At 45.3% G+C, this 11,524-nt stretch overlaps 1 protein-coding gene across 1 annotated transcript in view; it reads left to right on the top strand.

Annotated features, from left to right (window-relative positions):
- Nucleotides 1-524: 524 nt before the first annotated feature.
- LOC147421589 (large ribosomal subunit protein eL20z-like) overlaps nt 525-11,524 on the top strand; it is a 92,743-nt gene continuing 81,743 nt past the window's right edge. The window contains exons 1-2 of the mRNA XM_086502702.1: nt 525-858; nt 1,301-1,379. Coding sequence (XP_086358828.1) covers nt 660-858; nt 1,301-1,379 — 278 coding nt within the window. The 5' untranslated portion in view covers nt 525-659. The remainder of the gene's footprint in view (nt 859-1,300; nt 1,380-11,524) is intronic.

Genomic DNA, 11,524 nt, shown 5'->3' with positions numbered 1-11,524 from the left:
GTTCGTCCGCCCACAACGTTCTGCCTCCTGTCCGTCTGCCTTTTCACTCCCTCCTCATGTCCCCAAAGTCAAAGTTTCTATTATAATAATAATAGAAACTTGCTATTATAATAAAAATAGCATCTCCTTTTCTTTCAAATTTGAAGCGTTAAATAACAGAATCTTTTTCTTTTGTGGGGAAAAAAATCAAACCCAAGATTTGGGTGCTCTATTTGGCATCTGCATCCTACCGGCCATCTCTGGCATCACCATGTAAGCCTCTTTGAGCGCCAATCATCTACTAACATAATATGGCGGAAGGGGGAGCCCTTTACACGTGTCTCAATTTGCAACGTGAAGGCTAAAGTCCAAAATTAAAAAAGGCCCGTTCGCACGCGATAAAGAGGGAGAGAGAGGCCACCGAAGCGGCCGGCTGTACTAGTGTTTATGAAAGACTTGGTGAGAGATTCTTATGTGCTACTGGGTTTTTAGAGAGAGAGAGAGAGTTATTTTGCTGCCAAAGGCTGTACTCCGTAAGGTAACTCCCAAGTTTGACAAGTGTCATCGTTTCATTGATAGGCCGAGAAGCTGGATCTTGCAGGAATGCACGCACGTTTGCCGTGATCTCAGAGGTCCTCTGATTCCAGCAATTAGCGGATCAGGGTTTCGTTACACCATTCATGACGAAGGAAGGCAGTTCTGAGTACCACTACCCTCCCGTCGACGAGGAGAGTGCTCCTCTCAAACAGCCACCCGAGCAATCTGGTTCACATTACTATGGCACTTTCCAAGGAAACCCCTCTTACCCCCAGCCTTCGCCTCCTGGCTTCCCACACCCAACTCAACCTGAGCAGCATTTCCGTGGTGCCACTGTCCCAGGTGGGTTTTCACTCCGCATTCTTGCATTAATTTTGCTGTACTTTGTTTACCGTTCACATATGGATTGGAATCGAAGAAGATGAAGCTGTAAAAGCAGAATGAGAGGAACTAAGGGCATATGCATGTTTTTACTGTGCACACTAGCTAAATTACCACATGCACAATGCAGATATCATGAAGAATGCAATCAAGCGGATGCGTTGCTCATGCACGCCTGTAGACACAGATTTCTTGTGCACGCAAATCATTTTTGTGGTTAGAGCCCTTGCAGACTGAAGCTTGTTCATGCATAAAATACATGTTTTCAAACTTAAAATGACTTTTTCCATGTAAACAAGCAACAGGCACATGCATAACACCATGAGTTCACCCTCAATAGCACTTTGTTGGGGTGAACTGTCATCCATATTGCGGTAAACCCAAATTTGAAAATGTCTTTCAGGCTATCCAGTTCTTGAAAGAACACCCGAACAATACGAAGGACGGCTTCCTTGCTGTGGTATTGGCCTTGGCTGGTTTTTGTAAGTTCCTTACCTATATGTGTGGATGTCAATCAAATGTTCAGATGTCAGCTCCTGCTCATGTGAGCATGCCCATCCGTGCAATGCAATGAAAACCAAGTGTTTGCCTGTATGCTTTGTGCGAGTGACGATACACAGATACCATGTAAACATTTCTGCATGTTTGTGGCAGTGGGTGCACACTGCAAGAAGTCGCGTGCTTACACTATGTTTATCCACAATATTGTGCATGGATTATCACTTTGTTTTGTGCAATATGTATCCATCAATGCTTGCTTTTTTGTTTGTATTTCATAATCCACCCCCTTCCCCCCTTCTTCCCCAACCGGGAAGGGAACTGGAAAGGGGGGAGGGGAGAGAAGTGTTTCCTACAAAGAGAAAGTGAAAATTCAAAGTCTTCCCCACATAACTACGTTGCATGAAACGTTGCTGAATAGGAATTGGCATGCCTATGACAACACAAGGAAACTGAAATTGCATAATTGGAGATTGTTAAGACAGGTATAGGTTTATGAAGAACACACAGTAAAAAATGTACATTACATGTTTGCATAAGGTTCAGCAGGGTTAAACGCCGTTTTTGTGTCATCGGTTGTTGGTGTGCCAATAACATGACATACAAACTGCAGATTAAGTAACAAGAGGCAGGAGGATGACATAGGCTGGACATGGGAATTTGTCGTTAGTGGCGGATATTACTAGAGAAGATGCCATGGCACTTGTGGCATTCATGCATCAAGACACCCGTTACAGATCAATGCGGTCTGGGTGTGATAGCTTATTTTGCTACGCCGGAATATCAAGAGCTCGAATCTGGAATGAGAGCTGATTGTCCCTTGGAATGACCCCTTGGAAATTTTTGAACTAACTTGAGTTGTTTTTGCAGATATACGGTGATCATGGACGATTACTCTTCTTTCAAGAAGGGGTGATGTCACAGACCGCTGACGTGTCAAGCCACTGAAGACCCGACGGGTTAGGGCTCTCCGAGCCTGACCTTAGTCAACTTGGAGATCCCGGCCGAGGGGCCTAAACACTAGAAGTAGTAGAAGAAGCAAAAGTTCTCATCAACTTACAGATCCTCGCCGAGTGGGACCAACAACTTATAATAAAGTGTTACCAACTCACGGGACCTCGTCCGCCGATGGGGCCCAAGTGACCCAAAGACAATAAATAAAGCAGAACACACACACACACAAACTTTCTTGCATAAAAACTGATGACGTGACAACTGTACGGATTTTTGCAAATCGCGCTGGCCGTTTTGGGCGTCAGCTTTTGGACGAGATGTTTTTAGAGTTTATAGCTTTTCATATACACTGCTTTTCGGGCCAAGGGCCTATGTGGCAAGGGATCACTATTTGACACTCTTCCGGATGAAGGTGCAGATACGTGACCTTGCTGTTGTACTGAGTTTAAGCAACAGATTGAGCGATTCTGTTGTGGGCTACCTAAAGAGATATGGGATTATTGTCAACAAATTTGAGTCCATGCAACGACTAATGGGACACACTAAACAAGAGTTTGCAATGCACGGAGGTACTCTTATGTACCCCACAGACAAGCTTATAGCAGCTCGAACCGGACAAGAATCGAACAACGGTAAGAGAAGGAAGGGAAAGCAACAAAAAAAGAAACCTTTAGGCCCTCGATTGTCAGCAGAGGAGCGAGCGGAATACAACAAAGGGGGTAAATGTTACGGATGCGGGGAACAAGGGCATGTGCTTGCTAGATGTCCCAACAAAGAGTCTAAGGATCAGTCGGTGGACAAGCCAGAAAAGGAAAGACAAAAGCAAGACTGGTAGCAGATTTTGTGGGGACCGACCCTGAGCAAATGGACGAAAGTGCAGCGTGTGGCAAAGTACGAGATCAAGAAGTCCTCATCTTCTTCGACGGAGGAGCCAAGGCCAACTTCATCTCGATTGAATTGCGGGCTCAACTTGGATTACGCCAGAGGAAACAGGACCACCACTGGTTGAGGCAGTTCTAGTGGCACCAGGAGGGGATGTTGCCATTACACCTATCATAGGCAAACTACGGTTTCATTGTCAGGGGTATCTTGGATACGGGGGCGTGCGCCGTGACATCCTTTTGGGAATCCCCTGGTTCCACAAGAATAGCGTAGTGGTCGACTACAGGGCAAGGAAAGTTAAGAAGGAGAAGGGTAGATATATAATTCTCGATGTAAAATTAAAGAGCGAGTCCGTCCCACTTGTATCGGCTTCTGCCATTTCCAAATTAATGAAATTCAGTTTGTTTGTTTACTCGATCTACTTACATGAGTTGAATGGCAATAAAATGTCAAATTTGTTTGACCTTGAGAAGGAACGACAAGACTTTCTGCAACAAAATCTAATTGTTTCTCTGAAGGCTTACCAGGAGAGTTATCTCCTCAATGTCATGAAGATCATACAATTGATTTGATTCCCGACAGTTTGCCAACGACTCAGCCACCTTACCGAGTTAGAGATTCTAGAGAAGGGTCTCATTCAACCCAATACACCACCTTATTGTTCGCCAGTGTTGTAGATATATGGATCTTGGAGAATGTGCATTGACTGTAGAGCTTTCAACAAAATCACCATCAAGCACAGGTTTCCAATACCTAGGATCAATGGTATATTGGACAGGCTATTGGGTTCTATATGTTTCAGTAGAATCGACTTGAAAAGTGGCTATCATCAGATCAGGATCGCTCCTGGAGATATATACAAGATTGCGTTTAGGACGTCCTTTGGATTGTACGAGTATTTGGTGATGCCTATTGGTCTCACCAAGGCTCCTGCAACGTTAATAGGATAGTGGACTTGATTTTTTGAGAGTATAGGTCATTCGTGGGCACCTTTTTCGATGATGTCATTGTATTCTCCAAGAGTAAGGTAGAGCACAAACATCATCTATTACAGGTTTTGCAGGCACTGAGGCAACATAGACTGGTGGTTAATGGGAAAAAGAGCGAGTATTTCTTGCGAGAGATGTACTTTTTGGGACACATTGTCTCTGTGGAGGGTGTAAACATGGACTTGGCCAAGATTGATACCATTCGAGATTGACCAGATTTGAAGAATGTACACGAAGTTCGAAGCCTTTTAGGTTTGTGCTCTTACTATTGGCGGTTCATTCAAAAATTTACAGACATTGCTTCTTCTTTGCATGTTTTGACACAAAAAGGGGGTTCCTTTCTCTTGGGAACCATTTGAAATTGCAGCCTTCAAGACTCTCAAAGAAAAGTTGACAACTGGTCCAATGTTGGTGTTACTAGACTTGCAAAAACCATTTGAAGTTTATTGTGACGCATGTGGTCGCAGTCTGGGAGTGGTCTTAATGTAGGAGGGCCATGTCATAGCTCATGAGAGAAAAATGTTTTTACATCGAGAATGAGTTGCACAGATTTATGAGAAAGAGCTTACTCAGTGACACCATTTTCTACTCGGAGCCGACTTACAGTGTTCACCGACCATCAGTGTTTGTGCTACTTGTATCAGAAATAGCTTTCGGACAAACAAATGCAATGGGCAAATGTTTCGTTGTAATTTCAATTTCAAATCGTCCATGTTCAGGGATAGGAAAATGTGGTGGCAGACGCATTGTCTCTCACGCCATTTGGTTATTTCGGCAATTTGCGATCACAACTTCGAGGGTATGGTAGATCGGTACGCCACAGATGTAGATTTTGCAGACATTTTGTGGACGAGTTTGTTCGCAGTTGTTTCGTATGCCAAAAGGTCAAGTATGACAGGCATAAGGCACCAAGTCCTCTACAACCTTTACCTATACCTAGCCGACCATCGGAAAGTATCACAATAGACTTCATTTTTAACCTTTTCAAGACTCAGAGTGGGCATGATGGCATTTGGACAGTCATCGATAGATCCAGCAAACAGACTCACTTTATTTTTGTAAAGAAGACAATTAAACCCGACCATTTGGCTAAATTGTTTGTCTTGCAGAGTTTTCGACTACATGGTATGCGGGAGTCTATAGTTTTAGATAGAGTTCCCCTCCTCACGAGCTTGTTTTGGAGGGTAGTGTGGGAGAATATTGACACACGGCTAAAATTTTTGTCCTCGTTCCATCCACAGACAAATGTGCAATTGGAGATAGCCAATTCATTGGCCTTGGACTTGTTAAAGTCGTACATCTCTGATCAGAAGACTCAATGGGAGAAGTATTTGCCCTTTGTGGAGTTTGCCTACAACACTATAGTTTGTACATCTATGGGAAAGGCACCATTTGAGATTATCGAGGGTGTCAAGAAGGTTCGACCTATTTTGAGCACCAAAGATAAGATTTTTGAAGGAGATCAATATACACAGGATCTTGACACTGCTTTTGCCAAGATACGGGAGGCTCTGGAGAAGTCTCAAGCACAGCATAAGAAGGCAACAGACAAGCATCGACGTGACTTGTAGCTCAAGGAGGATGATTGGGTGCTATTACGGTTTGAGAAGGCACGCCTATCGAAACCGAAGGGTAAGGAGTGGATTTTTCCAAAGCTAAGTATGCGATACTATGGCCCTTTCCAGATTCAAGAGAAGATTAATGATGTATTCTTTAGGCTGAAGTTACCAAATACTTGGAAGATTCACAATGCATTTCATGTGAGTCTATTGAGACCTTTCAAGAATCAAAGGTGAAGTGCCAGTTGAGAGGGAGCCAGAGGAGCAGCCCGAAGTGGAAGAGAGAGGAGATTGTCATTTCAGAACAGGTCTTGGCTAACAAGGAAAGGAAAGTGAAAGGTAAGTTGACACGCCGGTATTTAGTTGAGTTCAGAAACTACCTAGCTTTGGATGCAAAATGGATGGAGGAGGAGGACCTAGCAGATACTCAGATTTTAGAGCTTTACCTTGAAGCTTTTGATCTAGCACCGACTATTCCAAGAGTTACCGATGAATCAACAGGTTGAATTTAGTGCTGTGCGGACTGCATGAGAGGAGAGTTACTCCGCTCCTTTGTCACAGGTTACCCCGATGGAAGTCACTGATTTCTTTTGAGATTTCAGGGATACTGAGGGACTGACAATATTTAGTTGAATGACTTTATGTAAAGAAGTACTTAGAAATGGGAATTCTTGAAATGAATCTGCTAAATGTACTCTCATGTGTGTGTTGTTTGAGTGCATGCTTTCAATTTTGAAAGACGAAATGACTGCAGCATTTCTGTCTTGTTTACCTGAGGGGTGATGTGGATATGATAGTAATGAGGTTTAGTCAATCAAGACATTTGTCAGAGATCAGTGCGGTCTGGGTGTGATTGCGAAATAAGTTACAATGATCATGATTCTCATCTTAGATCTCGATCGGGATAGTGATGTGAATGTGATTTGAATGTTTAGTGACTGTCATCTTTGTGCAAGTGTTGAATATGCATGGTCTAGTGCGTCAATACATAGAGTCAGTGTCTGCTGAACTAGTTTGTGTCCTATGTCTGTTTGGCAAGCGTAATTGAGGGTGATTACAATTCTTTCAAGAGGGGGGTATGTTATAAAGTGATGACATGGCATGACCTAGAGGCTGGACTCTAGACAGAGACCCCTAGTGAAAGAAGCAAAAGTTTTTACCAAACTTACAAGGCTTGCCGAGTGGCCCATTTTTAAAGTTCAGCTCCCACCAACTTATGGGCCCTTGTCCGACGAAGCCCAGGGACAGTAGACATTAAAATAAAGTAGGACACTCACACACTTACTCAAAGCATGCGCAAAACGTGCTGACGTGACAACTGTACGGATGCCCGCGATTTGCACGGATGACGTGGCAGGCTGTATGGACTCCCGCGTTTTATGCTAATGATGTGGCAACTGTACGATTTTTCATAAATTGCACTGGTAGCTTTTGAGCTTTTGGAGTCATAGATTTTCATGTATTGCTTTTGGGCCAAGGGCCTTTATAAGAATTGCCAAGGCCTCCTTTCTGGAAGATTAGCTTGGGAGCACTGTGGAGAGAAGAAGACCCTTGGAAGGCAGGCGAGGAGGTGCAATCCACAAGGGCAGCTAATGGTTACTCACGGCCAGCAGTGCCAGCTTGGTGGCAGACGGAGGCGGTTTTGCCATTTGCCATTCACAGCTGGGCAAGGACATCAACAAGTATTAGATACATGAACAAGTATCAAATACATCAACAAGTTTCAAAGACATCGCAGATTATGGCGGCCTTGACTCTGTTGTCGATCTTGGCCTTGACTTATGTTGTCCCATGAGTAGCAGCCCACGCACGAGGTCTCTTGGGCTGGTGCTCATTAAGGCTTCCCACCTTTGCAAGGCCACTGCTCATTAAGATCCCCACCTTTGCGGCCCATTGCTGCTTCCTGTCAAACACCTCATTGACTTGATACGCATGCACGCTCTCTCTCTCTCTCTATCTATCTATCTATCTATCTATATATATATATATATATATATATATATATATATATATATATATATATATATATATATATATATATATATATATATATATATATATATATATATATATATATATATATATATATATATATATATATATATGAGGAGATACATATGGCAATTTGGAACTGCAATGACTATGGATACACCCAGGGAGATTGGAGGAGGTGATGCGTGACCGAGACCTCATTCTGCTCACAAAGACACACGAGAGCCCAGAGAGAGGCCTACCTAAAGTACATGACTATCAGTGGGAGTCTATACACAAGAAGTGCACATGGCACAACACCTCTAGAGGATCTGGCGGAGTAGCAGTCCTCTATTGTCGCTCACTCCACAAGAGGATACGGATAGTAGCCTGCGATCCAGAGGCACGCTACATGTGGATACCATAGTTACCCGGAACGCGGAACGGGAACGGCAACGGGATCCCTGCGGAACGGGGGAACGGCTAGGGGTCCGGAACGGGAGGTATAAAAAACACCCAAATAGTGCAATTTTTAGCTCCTTGTGTTTAAATACAAGGAGTATTGGAGTGCTTTGACTCTAATACTCACAAAAAACTCGTTTTGAAGACCATTCAGCCTTGCTATGACTAGATGATGAGAGAGAGAGAGAGAGAGAGAGAGGGAGAGATTTGAGAGAGTGGGAGGGAGAGGAAGAGAGCTTGAAGGCTTGAAGCCTTGAGCCTTGAGAGAGTGAGTCTTGAGAGGGAGAGATCTTGAGAGTGAGAGGGAGAGAGCTTGAGCCTTCAGGATTAGCTTGTGAAGAGAAAGGGGGAGGGGGGTGCATTTTATGAGTCCTTGAGGCCTTGCACACTTTCAAAAGAAGCCCAAACATTTACTTCAATTTTTTCAATTTTTGCCGAATTTGTTTGTAGCCGTTGGCTGTTCCAGGGGCATTCCGGAACGGTCCGGGGGCGTTTCGGAACGTTCCGGAACGTTCCGGAACGGCCGTTCCGGTTTGCATTGGCCACCCGGAACGTCAGACATTCCGGGACGTTCCGGAACGTTCGGGAAGGGAACTGCCCCCCGGAACGCCGAAACGGGGGCTAGGGGGCGTTCCCCGGTAACTATGGTGGATACAGATTGAGCTATTTGAGGAGCACATTTTCTACATCACCATTTGCTACTTTGCACCCAACGGCTCCAAATTTGCACAGTCAGGAGGAGGAGAGACAGAGGAGACTCATACACATGGAGCGGAGGAGGAGGATGATACACACTCACCATATGCATGTCTCAGGAAAGAGATCATGGAGTACTCCAGACTAGGGGAAGTCTTCCTCATGGGGGACTTCAATGCAAGGACACAGAGTAGATAGTGTGACATCTATGACTTTGACGACCCAGAGCTACTCTCCACCATGGAGAACTCAGAGAGGATCTCCAGAGATACCACCACACCCACACCATATGGGAGACATCTACTCCGCCTAGGATCACACCACTGTCTCGTTATTTATAACGGGATGGCGCAATTGCCATCACCTGGAGGCTTGACATGCATACCATCATCATTATCTGGTGGGGGTAGTACAGTGGATTACATCATTGGCTTCAAAGAGGCAGCCCACCTGCTCACATCCTTCACCATTCCACTAGTACCTATTGGGGTTGATCACGCATATCTTCATCTCATATACACCACCTACATTTACACCACACACTACCATACATTTCACACATGAGCTAGCCAGAGTTTTACTCGTCCCACGTATATGAGGGGCTATACACTCGACCTGGACACACCACTATCTACACTCACCAGCTAGCTCTCCGCAGTTTTACACACCTCAGCCTGCAATTGTTTCCCACACACTACCCACAGTGGCTGACCCCCACCCTCTGGGACAATGCCCTAGAATCGATGGTACGATAGGGAGTGCAAAGACCTATATAGACAATTACAGTGTTGACCAGCCTTGGAGATCATGAGAGCGAGGTTAGGCGATAGATGAAGGCCATCACACACCGCAAACGGCGGGCCTTTGAGGAGGTGCACAAGCTTGAGCTATACCACCTCCTCACGAGTACAGATTGCGCCACAGCATGGAGGATTCTCAGAGAGCCAGACCCCACCACCCCCCTGGAGGACCCTCATATATGGCATGACTATGCCGAGCACCTATACCAGATACCTAGGCAGCCACTGATCCTAGAGCCATCGGATCCTCAACCCACCACCTCGACCTACTTCACATCTAGTATGGTGAAGAGGGCTATTCGACGTCTACAACATGGCGGCTCAGTAGATCATACCGGGCTACAGAGTGAGCACCTGATCTATGCACACTCTCTCTCCCTTGATAGCTCGTCTCTTCACCGCGCTTTGGTTGAGGGACTACCAGAGGAGTGGACTATGCACACCATTGTGCATATCCACAATTCTGGCGACACGGTGGATCAAGGGAACTACAAGACTATCATGATTGGCCACACTTTGGCCAAACTATATGGGGTAGTCCTTGAGGGAGAGCTTAGCACATACGTTGAGGCATCGGGGCTATGTGCACCAAGAGAGGCGGGCTTTAGACGCACCTTCTCGACTATCGACCACATCTTCGTGCTTCGCTGTCTGATCGACGGAGCGAAAGCATGGAAGAGGAGGCTCTATTGCTACTTTGTGGATTTCTGCAAGGCCCTTGATACTGTCCCCAGAGAGAGACTCTTTCACTGCCTTCAGGAGCTACAGATACCATTTGAGATGATATGGGCCATTCATTCCCTGTATGCACAGGTCATAGGCAGAGTGCGAGTCCCAAGTGGACTATCGTATCCCATTGCTAGCACCATTGGTGAAGCAAGGATGCCCCCTTGTCACAAACTGGTGACGTGGCTGCCCTGTACGCACACACACCCCGCCCCAGGAAAGCTGGCCGAAATGGTGACGTGGTAGATTTCGCGCTGCAGGCTGACGTGGCAGTGCCATATGGACCCTTGTAAATCACGTTGCAAAAAGTGCTGGCAGGCAGTACGGAAATTCCAGCTTTTTGCGACGAGAAAAAGTAGGGAAATTTATACGCAAAGCTTGATGGGAAAAATTCTATGCAAGTTGCTTTATTTTGCAAAGCTTGTGAGGTAAAATTGCTTTATTTTAGGCTTTTGATTTTGAAGCTTTTGGGGCTCTGCTTTTAGCATCCCTTGTAACCTTTATAATGAACCCAAGGGAGATCCCTCTGCAGAGCATCTGGACGCAGAGTCTGAGAGAGAACACCCGCGGGAGTTGTACTTGCTCGAAGATTAATATAAAAAGAAATACCGAAAGGGGCGCCTGTCTTTGGGGCCAACATCTCTAGGCACGGAACTCCGCCGGGCCGTGTCGAATCAATTGTGAACTGTTCTGAAGTGAATCTCTGCTGTGTCGCGGTAGAATCTTGACTTGGAGTGTCCAAGTTTGTTACAGTGGTATCAGAGCACAGAAAGATTGTTCTTCTACGGAGGATCCGATCCTTTTTACAACGCACACAACTTTTGGGAAAGAATCTTCGTGTCCCGACCCCGGACTTATTAGCCGCTCCCACCCTTCATACATCGCGCATTGGGCGTGCTCCCATCTTCATCGCTCTGTCTTACAGGGCATAAAGCCATTAAGAATCCCAGATTACACATGGGTTCTCGTGAAGAATCTGACAGAGACGACACCTCTCAGTGGGAAGGCAAAGAAAAGTTGAAGATACGGCATGGGAACTGAAGAAAAGAATAAAGATTTGGGCAATTTTTTTTTTTCGGACAAGTTTGCC

This window comes from Adiantum capillus-veneris, chromosome 27, assembly GCF_014529385.1.
Source record: "Adiantum capillus-veneris isolate H3 chromosome 27, ASM1452938v2, whole genome shotgun sequence".
NCBI lineage: Eukaryota > Viridiplantae > Streptophyta > Polypodiopsida > Polypodiales > Pteridaceae > Adiantum > Adiantum capillus-veneris.
Note: the sequence above shows the minus strand (reverse complement) of the source record. Positions and strands in the feature narration are given on the sequence as shown.